General features: G+C 43.0%; 1 protein-coding gene across 1 annotated transcript in view; it reads right to left on the bottom strand.

Annotated features, from left to right (window-relative positions):
- Positions 1-118: 118 nt before the first annotated feature.
- Positions 119-16,020, bottom strand: part of LOC124645095 (adenylate cyclase type 6-like) — a 329,505-nt gene continuing 313,603 nt past the window's right edge. Inside the window, exons 19-31 of the mRNA XM_047184835.1 lie at positions 8,780-8,877; positions 7,356-7,440; positions 6,872-6,988; positions 6,514-6,609; positions 6,034-6,194; positions 5,465-5,604; positions 4,934-5,043; positions 4,410-4,629; positions 4,154-4,285; positions 3,744-3,868; positions 3,401-3,553; positions 3,175-3,325; positions 119-2,869 (exon numbers count right to left, since the gene is read on the bottom strand). Of these exons, the coding sequence (XP_047040791.1) occupies positions 2,421-2,869; positions 3,175-3,325; positions 3,401-3,553; positions 3,744-3,868; positions 4,154-4,285; positions 4,410-4,629; positions 4,934-5,043; positions 5,465-5,604; positions 6,034-6,194; positions 6,514-6,609; positions 6,872-6,988; positions 7,356-7,440; positions 8,780-8,877 (2,037 nt within the window). The 3' untranslated portion in view covers positions 119-2,420. The remainder of the gene's footprint in view (positions 2,870-3,174; positions 3,326-3,400; positions 3,554-3,743; positions 3,869-4,153; positions 4,286-4,409; positions 4,630-4,933; positions 5,044-5,464; positions 5,605-6,033; positions 6,195-6,513; positions 6,610-6,871; positions 6,989-7,355; positions 7,441-8,779; positions 8,878-16,020) is intronic.

The following is a 16,020-nucleotide window of genomic DNA, read 5'->3' as shown; positions in this document are numbered from 1 at the left end:
TCAACGAGTGCTCGATGACATGACTCCGCCAGGGACTCACACTAGTGCACACGGGCCCAGTATCTATATGTGTGTGTGTGTGCACTACATCGTCGGCGTTACATGCAAGCTAGTGAGAGCCCCAGTGCTCCTAGCGGAACCGCTTATCACATACAGGTGCCGAAACTTATATTAAACTAAAATACGAATTTATATATTAAAAGTTAGGTACGAAAACATTGTAGTATATAAGCTTGGACCCGGAGCTTGGTCGGTGAGAGTTTATGCATTGGGGGGGGGGGAGACACAGTGACACTAGAGCGGGGAGGGCTCAGCTTAGAGCGGAGGAACTACACAACGACGTGAGCAGTGGCGCGGCTTCCCGGCTACCGCTCGCACTCCGCACTCAGCACGCAGCACGCATCACGCAACCTTTACCGACGCGGTCCATATCTCCAGCGGTGTGCAACTAACAGACCCACGTAGCCGGGCCGGCTCACACGAGACGCAACCTTTACCAACCATCCGAGTACCAGCGCAGCAACTGACGCCACCAGCCGCCGGCCCGGCAGAACCCTCTAGACGCAGCCTTTACCGAGCGCCCCAGTACCAGCTGTGCAACTCACCAAGCCTTCGCTGTGCCGGAGTGCCGCGCCACCACCAATAACTACCATAAACTTGTGCCTCAATTTGTTCTATTAATATTACTTTAATATGATAAAACAGTAATCGTATACGTTAATATATTTGGCTACTATTTTTGGTTGTAATACGAACATTACCCGTAAGGAAAACACGCCGCGCCCGCGACCGCTGCAGGTTTGCAAGGCGAGCGCGGGCGCCGCAGGGGGCGGGGCAGGCCCTAGAGAAACCTTTTGCTACTAAACTTCAGCATCGCAGCTAAATACCAGAGTCCTGTATCCAGGACTTAATATCAATATTAAAAACATATTAAAAACTAAAATACATGCCATACATTTAATCAGTTCTTAAATCATTGAGATTAATAGTCGGTACGGCTGGGGTGGCCGAGACTATGCCTTGGAACTTGAGAGCCTTAATTACACCATGCTTACAAAAGACAATTTTAAAGGTTACACCCCTCTAGGTTACAAACTTTAAGTCTTAACCTCCAAAAGCACCAAATCTTTGATTGAAATATGTACAGTCGCCCGAGCGAGCGACGCGTTCGTCCGTCGATCCGTCCGCCGAAAGGAGCGCAGTGAATTAAAGCTTAGAGTCCAAGACGTCGCACCGCGGCGGACTCACACACTACTATCACGTCTTACTCTAGGAGTTACTATAAGCTCGTCACTTGATTAAACCTACGCTAGTGTGAGTGTGGGTGCCGGCGAACTCAGGAGTGTGCCTAATGTTCAATATATATATCGTGTTGCTGCCGAGCGTCTGTCCTGGGTACAGCACCTTAATATGACTCATAAAACATGACAGTCTCTCTGAAGATTGCATTAAGTAAGTCGTCTACGAAACCAGATTGTATGTATTAATGAGAACAATGATAAAACCGTAAGTTGGCGACAAACTCGTCGAGTATGCCCCAACTCTCCTAGCTACTATGTACACAACCGCAATCCTTAACTATGCACTTAGGTTTAGTTGGCTCTGACGCAGCAGAGCTGTGAGCGAGGTCACAACCTTGGGAACCGCGTCCGGTACGCCTCAATCCAACAACAGTATTCATTACATCATCCAAGTGCAAGTTCGGCCGAGTCCGGTCGCCGGTTCCCGGCGTGCTGTGTGTATGTCCGGGAAAGTCGGACTCTGTCCGACAGACTCTGTCAGGTAGTGTCGAGATAGTGTGAGCGCGTGGCTCCTCAGCGGTAAGTGCGGTGAAGCGGCGGGAGGCGCGGGGCGGGGCGCCGCACCTCCCGGCGACGTTCAGTCTTAATGGTGGGGAATATTCCGGGAACACGTCTGTCACAGGGGGCACTGACTTGACAATGGTTGCTGAGGCTCCAGGCAGCTCCCAGGCTGCCAGCTCTTGCACAATTCAAATAATAACTGTTACATCAATGTGCAGTTTTATCAAATAACTGAGATGGTCTCATGCCACCAATTAAATTGATTCCTAATTGATTTTCTTTGAAAAATTTAATTAAACCACACATCGACATAAATTCCATCTAAAGCATCTTCTTGGAAACCAGCCGGAGGAGCAGCGGTGAAGATTCCTCAAATCCCATTATCATGACAATGAGACCGACTCTTTGTCGAGGAGCGACCGCATAGCCGTGTCTACATATGTACAGATGGCGCCCGGGGGCGGTACTCATGCGCAGTCGATAAATATAAAACGTACAAAAATGCTGAGCGTGAGTACGCGTCGCCGCGTGCCGACACGGCGCCACGGCCGCGGCTCGGCGCCGAGTGGCGTCAATCCGGGGGGTCAGTCCGAGGCGTCAGATCCGGGGGCACACAGCTTAGCCGGGCAAGGGGTCCTCTTGCGCCGGCGTCGCATCTGCGTACTCGTACATGGCAGTCATCGGGTTCTCGATGACGTTGATGGTGGCGGGGCCGAGCTTGGCATGCTTGCGGCGGAAGAGGAAGTCGGCGAGGCTGGCGGCGCGGCGCGGACCGGCGCCCTCCAGGAGCGCCTCGATCTCGCCGCTGCTGCGCGACTCGGCCACGCCGCGCTTGACGTCGCCCAGCGAGGACATCTTGGCGGTCTCGCAGACGTGGAAGCTGGTGTCGAAGTGCGTGGAGTACGCCTTGGAGTTGAGCAGCGACGCCAGCGTGGGCAGGCCGGCTTGGTCGGCCAGCGACAGCGGGCGCTCGAGTCGGCGCAGCACGCGCGCGCGCACCGCCGGCGCCAGGCTCTCGCGCGACGACGACCCGCCGTTCGGCAGCTTGGGGCTCGCCGACCCCGTGTCTGCACAGTTACACACAACATTACCCCCGAGCGATACTCACATGCCCTACACAATACTATCTCTGTTATACCTATTCTACTCGTACAATTTTACTCTAATATCAGCAAACTACTTGGAATATGAAAACGTTTACTTTTAGCTGACCATGTTCTAGTCCATATCGGCATTGTTCAGAACCACTTGTAACTTTGTGTTACGTCTGACTAACGTAACGCAATAGATTTCCTGCAATTGTGACATAATATGATAATATTCTACAGTATCTGTTCTGACAAGCTTGGGGAAGTTTCCAAGGGATGCTTACCCCGGGGGATGGATGCGCGGGGAGATGGTCCACCATCCTCATCAGTGTGGCCCTCAGAGAGGGTCTCTAGAGGGCGGTGCTCCGGCCGGCACGAGGTCTCCTGGTTGCTGCCATGCTCATGGCAAGTGCCAGATGTCGATGGCTGCGGGTTCTGAAGTAGAAATTTCGTATTCGAGCTATGTTCCCTATACCATGAATGTAGCGAAATATATCACTCGATGCTTACATTATAGATGTCCTTGGCACCGGGCAGGGTGGTCTCTCCGACGCCTTCCAGGAAGTACGTGACCATATTGCCCTTGCCCTTGACGTCAATCATGCCACGGCAGCGCAGCTTGTAGCCTCGCGTCGACAGGATCTCGTACACCTCCTCCGTCACCTGAGCACACGGAAAGTCAACCACAATCGCCCTACACATTGTACTCCAACCCTCGCCATTGCTCGCAAACAATACTGTGGTACCACCAGTCGCTGAGCGATGACAATACAGCAAACATTGCGCGAGTTTACATAAATGTTATTTGCAGGAGCAGGCAATTACTATGACACAAGATTGCATTAGAGCGCACCTGGATGTGGTCGAGTAGTCCAGTGGAATCCATGCGCGAGGCCACGTTCACGGCATTGCCCCAAATGTCGTACTGCGGCTTGCGAGCGCCAATCACGCCAGCCACGACGGGCCCAATGTTGATGCCTGAGGAGACACATATTACCCGTTCCTCACTTATTTTCAGTTCTACATATAGGTAGTTTCGCACAAATCGCAGGTGCAAAATCGCCTTATGAATTAGAATTCGCATTTGGAAGAAATCGCGTTATTTCTTACCCTTGTAGCTTTTATACAGCGCGTCGCCCAAAAGCAACATTTTATAGGGTTCATTCACATTACAAAAATTGGCCACATACATATAAATGACTTTACACCCTTCATGTTGAGACAATGGGCGACGCGTTGCAGTAGTCTAAGGGGGTGTCTTACCGATGCGGATACGGAAGCTGTTGAACGAGTGCTCGTTGACATACTGCAGCTGTTCGCGAAGGCGCAGTGCGTAGTCCGCCATCGCGGTCACGTGACGGAAGCCGCGGAGGTCACGGGTGGCAGCTGTCAGACCTGGAAATATTGGAGACAATATAGCATTGACTATCAGATAACTTACTGCCAATTTACCGGCAAACAGTGATAAGAGATCATAAGAGCCCTAAAACAGGCAAAGGCAACAAATAACAATACATACCCGAAGCAGCCATGTACGTAGCACCAGTGCTCTTGATCTTCTCGATGTACTTGAACTGGTCCTCGGCCAGGATCTCGTCAAAGTCAGCAATGATCTCGTTGAGGAGTCGGAGACACTCCACGCCCTCGTTGTTACCCTCCAGCTCCACGTAGAACTCGGAGAAGTTCGGGATGGAAGCGAACATCACGCAGACAGACTCGCACTGCTCGTGGTACAGCTCCTGTAAACATTTTATAAGTACAGCGTAAACATCTCTTACTAAATTCAATTTTTGGTCTAATCCCACTTCAATTAAAATCATTTGAACGGTCTAGACATGGTTTTAGATACAAACATATTGGTAACGTGAACTAAAAGCATTGCATTTTTTTTACAGGATAGTTTTGGCTCCTGACTTCTTAAGCCTGCATCACAGATGCATACAATGATGATGAAATCCAATGATCCCTCATCAGAGACATACATAGATCTTCAGCTTTTCAGATGGCTCTAGCTTTGCAAACGTGCTAGCTCCTGGTACTCACATCGATGTTCTTGTCGCTGCAGAGGAAGTGCTGCGCCACGTGCTCGGGCAGGATGTTCGCCAGCAGCTTGCGGTTGTACGCCTCCAGGTGTTCCATCTCCTCCTTCTCATCTGCACATCATATTAGAATCAGATAACTGGCACACTGGTACCTCTAGGCTATCGGTCGTTCTCAATATTCCATCATAGGTAGGGTAGTTACTTGTATGGGACTAATGTCAAATTCCTATCGATAGCCGTAAGTATATCTCTAAACCACAGGAGTATGGATAGATCAGCAATTTTCTTGTTAAAGGCATTTCTTAAAGTTTGCTATTTCAATTCAATAGTTTATGTTTTGCTAATTGAATAAAGAAGATACATCTTGAGTGTCGTACCTATAATGCACGAATCACAGCATAGAAATCATTTTAGGTATCACCTGCTGGCGGAAGTGTTCTCACTTCCTGAGAACTAATATGCGAGTCGCCATTAAGTTGAGCGAGAACTATTCACATCATTGATGAGGTAACACAACTTTTAAGTGGTTTACCATTAGCTTGCAGTTTCCAGATGAAGTCCAGGCGGTAGGTGCTCTCGGTCTGGTGCGAGTGCAGCAACAGCGCCACAGTCGCGCCCAGGGCAATCACTACGTTAGTCCACTGCTGGTTCCAGTCCAGCCCGCATCGGAGCCTGATAAAGGAAAACCGAGTTCTTCAGTTATTAATAAATTCGCCATAGTTAATATTTGAGAATCTTGCAAGGAAAACTAATAACTGCGAAATTGATGCCAGAGTGACCAGAACATTTTTGTATCTTTTGGAAAACCTTTTAAAGCAACATTTCTTTAAACAGGTACCTAAGTATATTCATATGACGTTAGGAAGCCAAATAAATTGATGGGTCCCGACATTCCCGACTGTCAGATGAACATTCTTGGTAGTCGTTACGGGTAGTCACTAGCCAGAAAGTCTGACAACCAGCCTTACCAAGGGGTATCGTGTTGCTTGGGTAACTGAGTTGTGGAGGTCAATACATACGCTCCATGTTAAACACCTGGTACTCAGCAGCACCCAACCCCAACATAGTTAAGGAAAGGCTAGGCAGATGATTGCCACTCACAGGTAGTCAGAGAACTGGTCCTTGAACAGCATGTGCTGGTGCGCGGTGACGGCCACGTAGGCGGCGCACGTGAGCGCCAGTAGCACCAGCTTCACCATCGTGATGAGGATCTGGTGCACGGCGCACAGGAACATTGCCAACAGGGTCAGTTGCAGGTAGTGCTGGAAAGAAAACACACCGTAAGCCAAGACAAAAATCCAGATTCCAGATCCAGTCAGATTTCTCAAAACAACTTTGAACTATACATTTTCACGTTTAAGTTTAGACAAAATGATGTTTATGTTGTCGGTGAACTTATTGGGTTTTAGGCAGAAGACAGCAAAAGTCAGATATCTAAAAAAATTTTTATGAATTTTTATGTTATGGTTAGCCCGAGGTTGTAGGTTCTGGTTTTATCCGTTAAAAAAGTAGAAGCTGACATTGATCCATTATTAGATTCTTATTTTCCGTAAATAAAGCGTAGCATAGAAGTTTAGATACCTCGTTCTGATCGAAGGGGCAGTGCTGGAAGTCGGACTGGCGGCTGAGCGTGGCGTTGGTGTCCTGTAAGCCTTGCAAGCTGGCCTCATATATCCCCTGTAATAGAACAAAAAGCTTGGTCACATCCAGTGATCCAGCTTATATTATTATACCAACAAGGAACCCTGGCTTACATATCAAACGTGCATATACTGTGACTAGTGTTTTGTAACTTTAAAACGTTACACGAATATTCAATCGATTCTCAATTTAATGATCAGCAAGGGGTTTCGAGAGCGACAATTTCGCAAAATAAGCGTTGGTGTACCTTCGCAAGTAAAAAAATATTGGTATTATATAATATTGATATGACACTGACCATGACGACCTGGATCTGGACGATGAAGCTGGTGACCACGATGAAAGACATCAGTTGCGAGAGCGTGCGGTTGTTGTGCACGACGCGGGACATCTCACGAAGGCGGGCGCTCGCGTGCTTTTAAAACAAGACACACGTTATAGAGTATAGTTATTGTAATAGATAATTGCATCCCGGCCTATTGTCTCGGACTCAGAGGAGTGCACCAGCATTTGCGCAGACCAGGTGCACTCTCTATTCAGCCACTCTCATTGCTCGAAAACTCGACACAGGACGAAAACTCGACACGAACGGGGAGAGATGAGGAGCTGGTCCAATATCTACGTGCTTTCCTAAGTACGGCTGTATCACCACCAACTTTTACAATCCTACCAGCTTTGTGAAAGTTTCTTGAGAACACGAAGCGGTTTCACCCGAGACACGAACCCGAGACCCAATATACAAAGATCACGCTATGCTGGACTAGCTGGTTGGACTAACTCACCTCGAAGTCCAGGCAGATGATCAGGTACGTCAATGAAGAGATGATGATGCCAGCAACGATGATGGTAGCAATTCCCAGAGGCGACCTGAACACATGAAAACAATAAGTATAAATATAGTATAAATCACGGAGGAAGGAAATATAAGGAAAGATGCTATAAGGCGAGTAGGTCTGGCGCCTTCTCCTAGGTCAATAAGAGTTAGTACGGGGGGCGTGACCAAAACACTAGTTAACTTACGAGGCAGTCTGGTTCCTTGAGACATATGTCGACAATTTTTGGTTTTACATTAAATGAGAGATTATCAAAGAAGGCGTTTAAGGACGTAGCGTAACGTTATTCGTCCCCCGAAAACCCAAATTTTGGCAACGCTACTTTCTTTCCGCTGTGACATCTCCGCTAGTCATTTTGTTCTCCATTTTATAGATGAAACCAGCTTATAAGCCCCAGTCCCAGTAAAGTGAGTTGTTTGACTGAATTTTAAAGCATAATGCGTGTGATGGCGTGGAAGCAATCGGCCACCGGTGCAGAACACTGCACTCTACGAGCCGTGCCGTGTTGTGAAAACGTTTACCACTTTCAATATTATATCTTGAGTTGAAAAATGAGTTACTTTGAACTAATTGGAAATGTCTGGCTGGGACACTGAGATAGGTAACCTCATGTGAAATGTTAATAATATCTTTTGATTGAAAATGTTGGATATGATAAGAAAGAATGTTACTTGTGAGATGACGGCAGATAGAAGAGTATGGAAGGAGAAAACATGCTGCGCCGAACCCAAATCAAATTGGGATAAGGGCAGGAGGATGATGATGATGATGACTGAAAATGTTGGAATTATGAATGGATATTTTATATTTCTAACGCTTTCTTTAAATCAAATTAACTTTTTGTAACACACTGCTTAAATATAGTGGTAGTTGAACGGCTCTTCGTAATTTTTTAAATGACGTTTGCTCAACTTCACCTTTTCATTTGGCAGTGTAGGTATTTGTATAAGTTACAAACCGTAGTTAAGGGTTGCATCTGTGGTGCTTACGAGGTAATGTGCATTCATGTGAGAGTGTAGTATGTTTGTGTGAGTGTAGTGCGTATGTTTCATGAAGAACAAAATGACGAGCAGGGATGTCATAGCTGAAAATCTCCTAAGAGCCTTTTCTGGAACCCGACCATTTTTTTGTTACCTAATCTAAAAACGTTTATAGATGTCTCAAAGAAGAGAGTGTAGAGTTCGGTTATATCGCGTTTCCAAGAGAATTCTTCAAAAGTCCGGGATAAAAACTATCCTATGTTCTTTCTCAAGGTCAGTTCTATCTCTGTACCAAATTTTATTAAAATCAGTTCAGTGGTTTAGACGTGAGAGCGTAACAGACAGACAGACAGCTACTTTCGCATTTATAATATTATTAGGATGTATACTCACAGGTTGTAGGCGAGGAACTGCAGGGCGGTGCCGGCGAGGAAGATGGCCAGCGTGCAAATGAAGTATACCTTCATCATGCGGTCGCGTTCCGCCGTGTACTGTGGACAACAATCACCAGTAATCTTAATAAAACCCCGATTAAATCCAAAATCAATCAAAATCAAAAGTCATTTACGAAGTATAGTAGGCTGAAAAACAGCACTTTTTGAACGTCAAATTTACAAAAGACAGCCCCCAAAACGCCTTTCACCACTTCATATGTTTTTTTTCTGGGAGGAAGAAGTGGTGGAACAAACTCCCCAGCAACACAATTCTGTCTGTATGGTTTGAAGAACCGTATACAAAACATTAAACATATTCGTAAAAGTAGTTTTATTTAAATGTCTAATAATATGTGTCAGAAATCTAAACGAGCGACAGTTAAATCTTGAAATAACGTACCTACTGTCACTATGTAATTACTCTACTTATATGCTACCTTATGTACTACCCCTGCGTACTATCTTATTACTCCCTTAAGTTTTCTCCCAATACAATCCTTTTATATATTCTCCCTTATGTATTTCATTGTGGACTCCCTAATATACGTACTTTCTTCCCTCCCTATAAACCTACCTGTTTCAATTAATTTTCAGCCATATCAGATTGAAGTGTGAACTTTTTTGTCGGCTGGATCTACCGCTAGCAGGTCATGAGATAGTAAGTTTCATAGAATATTTCATTCCAAACGAGAAATAAATTGCAATCTCGTGTAGCCGAGTAAACGTTTCAAGAAGTAGTGTCAGCTAAGGTGCATGCATCTATTGAAACAGAAGGCACACTTCGAACACCTTGTAAAGTTTAGTCATAATGTAAACATACTAAGTTATGTATACCAATTATTAAGTAATTGTCATTAGTCTATAAGCTTTCTAAGAATGAATAAATACTAGATAATATTTTTTGTTTTAAAGTTAAAGTTCGTTTGCTTGAACGCACTAATCTCAATATCAACTTCACCGATTTAAACCTTCTTCACAGTGTAAAGTACTTAGACCATTACTGTAAAGCTTAGTCCACCAAAGCGGAGTGGAGAAGTTTTAAAACAATAAAATGTAATTTATCTGCTCAGGGATACCACCGTCATTTCTTTTTTATTATCTATTGGTTTTTCGAAATGTTTCTGGTGCTGACAATTGTTGTTAGAAATTCTATCGCATATTTAAATTCTCCACTCCACTTTCTTGAACTCCAGGCTTTTTACGGCAATGATATTTCTTTAATACCACGTCAACCGTTATGCGGCCACATTGCTACGTCTGTATGTAAATAATATGACACGTCGCTTCGCCCGCGGAAATCGCGCGACGCTCTCAAATGGAATTTTATTCAGCTGTGAATGCTAGAAGCACCCGGGATGACTGTGACGGGTAAATCTTCTGTATAGTGTTATTTTTTATTTAAGACTAGCTCGTGCCAGCGGTTTCACCCGCATCCCGTGGGAATGGTTTGTTCCCACTAGTTCTACTGCTTAGTTCTACCGTAGAACTAATGGGAACTTTTTTTCCCACTAGTTCTACTATTTGAGGTGTAAAAAAATAGTAGAACTAGTGGGAATTATGGTGTTTATTGGTATTCCCACTAGTTCCACTGAACATTGGCAGTAGAACTAATGGGACATAATTTTGTTCTACTAGACAGAAGAAGTACAGTTGACAGCCGATAGTTGTGAATTTTTTTTGGAGCTCAAAATCGATAGCAGTCAGAATAACTTAGATTTTTTTCATTACTTTCAACAAAAATCTAATGTTTTTCTTTATATAAGTACTAGGATAGCAGAAATGAAGAGGAGCTAGTTAATCTTTTTGTTCTTCTGATTTTTAAACACCACCATTGTGGTGGTGTTTGACACATTGATTAAAAAAAAACACACACTAAAGTTAGTTTAGTTAAAAGGTTCTTCTAACCTACAGACAGACAGACATGTGTTGCTGGGGAGTTTGTTGCGCCACTTGTTCTTTCCAGCAAAAACACATAGGAAGTGGTGAAGGGTGGGCGTTTTGGGGGCTGTCTATTGTAAATTCCTGACGTTCAAAAAGTGCTGTCTTGCAGCCAAGTTTGAATAAATGATTTTTGATTTTTTGATTTTGATTTTTGATTTTGTTAGTTTGATGTGTAGTGTTATGTTTGGAACTAACTACTAAGTCTTAATACAAAAAGAAAAACATTTATTTTTAGTTGAAATTCATGAAAAAAATCTAAGTTATTCCGACTGCTATCGATTTTGAGCTGTGATAAAAATCACAACTACAGATAACCACGGGCCACGGACACGGCGAGATGTCACCCAGGCCGTCGACTGTACTTCTTCTATCTAGTAGAACAAAATGTCCCATTAGTTCTACTGCAAATGTTCAGTGGAACTAGTGGGAATACCAATAAAAACCATAATTCCCACTAGTTCTACTATTTTGTTACACCTCAAATAGTAGAACTAGTGGGAAAAAAAGTTCCCATTAGTTCTACAGTAGAACTAAGCAGTAGAACTAGTGGGAACAAACCGTGGGAATCACGGCACGAACCCGGATAAAAGTATGTAGCCTATAGCCTTCCTCGATAAATGGGCTATCTAATACTGAAAGAATTTTTCAAATCGGACCCTACTGGTCCGATTCCTGAGATTAGCGCGTTCAAACAAACAAACAAACAAACTCTTTAGCTTTATAATATTAGTATAGATGTTTTTCCTTGGGTGGTCAAAGGAAATAAGTTACAATGAAAATGTTTGATAACAAACGTGCATTTATCTCTTAAGTTATGACTGATAACTACCAAATTTGACTTTTAATTAACGAAGCTCTAGATGAGCTCAGACTAAACCTGAATTTATCGGAACAAAGCGATGTAAATAGCTGAAATAAGTGTAGGAAAATGGATGTCATGAAAAGTATGGAAAATATACATTGACATCTCTCATAGTTTTTCTTTATGAAGCTATCTTCGAGCACTAAGCGAAAACTTAACATTTAAAAATGGCAAATTAGGCATAATTTTACCAGTCAAATTAATCCTGTCCACTGTCCATGCCTCTATTCAATTCCACCATAATTCGAGAGACCTCCTGTTCATGACATATACAACCTCATTGGAGGATGTATTTAATTTTAATTTTTTCTAAAATGTCAAGAACAAAAGAAATGAATGTCACTCTGTACAAATTTTTCACTGTGAGCACGTTTATATAATTTCTTCTAAATTAATAAAAGTATTGTTACATATTTACACCACTTGGAAAGCCTTTTTCTTTTATGTTCCCAATGGCCACACCAGCGTGATATTGAAGAACTAATTATTTAACTTTGTGGGGAACATAAAAAGTGGTCCTTCGAGAAAAAAGTGGTCCTTCGAGAAAAAAGTTATCCTTCGAGCCTTCGAAAAAGTAATCCGTCGAGACTTCGAGAAGCTGATCCTTCGAATATAAGGAAAAATAGGTCCTTCGATTGTTTTCGACTTGCATAGAAGAGAATTATTCCTTCAAATTAAATATATGTAAGAAGATAATACTCTTATAGAAGTGGAGAAATTTGATGCTTCGTATTACAAGGCAATCCCTTTATGAAAAAGTGGTTACAAAGAAGAAAGCCACAGGAGGATTCAGAGTCATCCATCAATTGTGCGTAAGGGTGTTTCCGTGCTATTACGGAAGCAGTTTCGCTGCGTGCATCGCGCGTATCCAAACGTGCAAACGAGGTAAGGCGCTGCCAACCCAAGAAAACGAAACGCGACCAATGAGCGCGCGAAGAGCGACCGAACAATGAACATTTGCCGTGAGTTTCCGGCCAAATATCGAACATCGAGTGAATGAATTGACTGTCGGCGTTCATCATTTTTTTCGCGTCGCCATTTTTTTACACGTTTCTGTTTGTTTTGTTAGTTGTATATTATTTAATTTTATAACAGTGTACTTAACGTTAAGGTGTTGCTTACATTTGTTGCATCTGGGTTTTGGCTTGCATCTTAGGATATAGCACCATGGCTCTTAGTGACGAGCTGGCTCAATTAAAGCTCCGTAGGGGCTATGTAAAGGGTGCAATAACTCGTGAAGAAAGTTTTTGTAACAGCGAAGAAATTGTGATCGCGTCTAGTGAGTTGCTCACGGAGCGGCGCAGTCGCTTGGTGAAAAACTTTGCCTCTTACGAGGACCTTAACAAGAGTATTTTGTGCATAAATCCAAAGGACGATGAAGACCCAGTTGTTTATGAAAGTAAGTACTTCACCTGCATATCCAAAATTGATCGTCAGCTCAATGCTTGTCGTACATCGGGGCAGCCCGAGGCGGAGCCTCCTAGGCAAAATGCAAATAATTTCAGGAAGCTCCCACAAATTACAATAAAAGAATTTAGTGGCGCCAATATTTTAGATTATCTACCTTTTATTAATATGTTTAAGGCAGTCATTGATTCTGACACAAGCTTGAGTCTGTGCCAAAAATTATATTATTTGAGATCATTTTTAACTGGGGAAGCCTTAAGCTTAATTCAAAATCTGCCTTTGACTGAAGTAAATTATTCTGAAGCATTAAAGTTGTTAGAAAACCGCTATAACAATGAGCCAATGATCATTAACCATCACATTAATACTTTGATTGATTTGTCTAAATGCACTGCTGATCTTAGATCTTTGGTAGCAAGTGCTAATGTACATTTAACTGCACTAAAAAGTTTAAACATGCCGGTTGAAGCTTGGGGTCCGATAATGGTCAACATTTTGCTCCGAAAAGTGGATTCTGAGACAAACAATGAGTTTCATTTAAGACGGGATAAAAAAGTTGTGTTTTCTATGCAGGAATTCATAGATTTTTTGGAGTCCAGAGCGTTGGCCAGGGAGAATGCAATGGAAACAATGCCTGTGAGTACTCCCAGTGGTGTGAAGACTGGCAAGCCTGCATGTAATACAGCAGCAGCAGTCTCATGTAAGTATTGCAATACTAATCATAGATTGTACATGTGTGCCAAATTTAAACTTGCTGCTGATAATGACAAGGGTCAATTTGTTAAAAAACATAAGTTATGCATTGTTTGTTTGAATGCGCATGGTGGTAAATGCAAGCTGCGTTTGAAATGCTCAATCTGTCAGCAACGGCACAATACGCTTCTGCATGGTGTGGAAATGGCTAAGAAGGAGGCGAGCAATGTCGCCACTGCCAGTTCTACTGCCACAGTGCCCTGTGCTGATGTTGGAAGGTCTGACAGTGCAGTAGCTATGTCAAGTACCTCGCCTGTGAAGGATGTGCTGCTACCTACCGCTATAGTGCGTATTATCACCAAAAATGGTACATTTATCCATGCACGCGCTTTGCTGGACACGGGTAGCCAGGTATCTTTTATTACAGAAAAGCTTGCTGATCAAATTGATTGCAATATGTTCATGATAATTCTCAGATAAATACTGATGTTTCTGATACTTCTGAGCTCAATTCGATTCCTTCAACATGTAATTCTTTAATTAAATGTAAGGAAAATAATTTGTTTTATAGTTTTAGGTATTCTAATTTAAGTACAATGGCTAGAATAATGGCTTATGGCTTTTATAGTCTGATAATGTATCTCCATTGAACTGGCCTGTAGGTAGAATTGTAAAGGTCATTCCAGGAAAAGATGATTTAGTTCGTGCAGTGGAGGTAAAAACTAGCAAAGGTCACGTTGTAAGAACAAGTGTTATGGAAGTGTGTCCATTACCTATTGAGTATAATTAATGGACCTACTCTTTAATTTTAAAATAAGAATTACTCCTGAGTTTAGTTTATCTTTAATTTCTTTACTAATCCATTTGGGTATTTATTTTAAATGTTTAGCTTTATGATGAGTTTAGCTTGTGGCTGAGGCCCCAGCATGTTCATGACATATACAACCTCATTGGAGGATGTATTTAATTTTAATTTTTTCTAAAATGTCAAGAACAAAAGAAATGAATGTCACTCTGTACAAATTTTTCCCTGTGAGCACGTTTATATAATTTCTTCTAAATTAATAAAAGTATTGTTACATATTTACACCACTTGGAAAGCCTTTTTCTTTTATGTTCCCAATGGCCACACCAGCGTGATATTGAAGAACTAATTATTTAACTTTGTGGGGAACACCTCCTGTATAGACACTTGTATTAGTATTGTCCAACACGTCCGTCAAGTGTAGCTGTCCGACAGTACTGTAGTGTGGACACGGGTGGCTGCAGCCCCCCGTCCGTCGAAGTGGGGGGCAGACAGATCAACAACTAACTCAGTCGTCTGTTTGCTTCACCCCTCTCGGAGAATCGCTCGTGATACGCATAATAAATGAGAGGCCAGATAAACTTATGTTTTGTTCAAAATTTTCTACATGGACCAATGCAAAGGCGAGATTCTATTGATTTGACGCACACAATTAATGTACATTTTTTGGTCAGCGATTTTTTGTAAAAATTAAAACAAATATGCGCGAAAAAATTTGGTGGTGTTTGCGCCATAATATGCAATACTAAAACTAAGATCTTTTATTTTTAACAAAAGAGGACATTCAAGATACCAAGTGAAATGTACAGATGGAATCAGATCAATCTTCAGACGAGTATCGTTAGTACCAATATCTAATATGCCATATTCAAGCGGAAGCTTCGGGTCCCCGGGAGGACATGTACCGAGCTTGCCATCCACTCGTCGAAGTCCCATCAATTATTCCCATGCACTCGATTAGCCGACAGACTCGAGAGGCCACACACATTTCTATGACTATTGGTCTTGTACTGAGCAAACGTTGGTCGGAACGTATTGGGCAGTATGACAATGGAGGAGTTATATTGTTAGCTGAATAATAGTGGTAGACACAATACTGGCCAAGAAGCATAGAATAATCATCACTTTAGACCGTCTAGGAAAGGTCATTGTATTAATTTCAACGTGGACAGAGACATTTTACTAATTCATAGGAACGATAAACGACTGGTTGGTTTATCGCCAACTAATTCTGGTTGCGTGATCATTTTGTACAACCACTTTGCCTTTTAGTAATTTAGGGTGCGTCTACACGGTGCATGTAGCTGGAGCAAGTTTACATGCGCAAGTGACAGGAGCACGCGGGTGGGTATTGCTTTGGTACATGCGCACGCTTTTAAAATGCACGCGATCTGCGCATGTGCCGCAACATGCGCAAGCTACCTGCACCGTATAGACGCACCCCTAAACTATATTAACTAGAGTGCGTTCTCGCTCGCGTTCTGATTGGAAT

This window comes from Helicoverpa zea, chromosome 31 (genome assembly GCF_022581195.2).
Source record: "Helicoverpa zea isolate HzStark_Cry1AcR chromosome 31, ilHelZeax1.1, whole genome shotgun sequence".
Classification (NCBI taxonomy): domain Eukaryota; kingdom Metazoa; phylum Arthropoda; class Insecta; order Lepidoptera; family Noctuidae; genus Helicoverpa; species Helicoverpa zea.
Note: the sequence above shows the minus strand (reverse complement) of the source record. Positions and strands in the feature narration are given on the sequence as shown.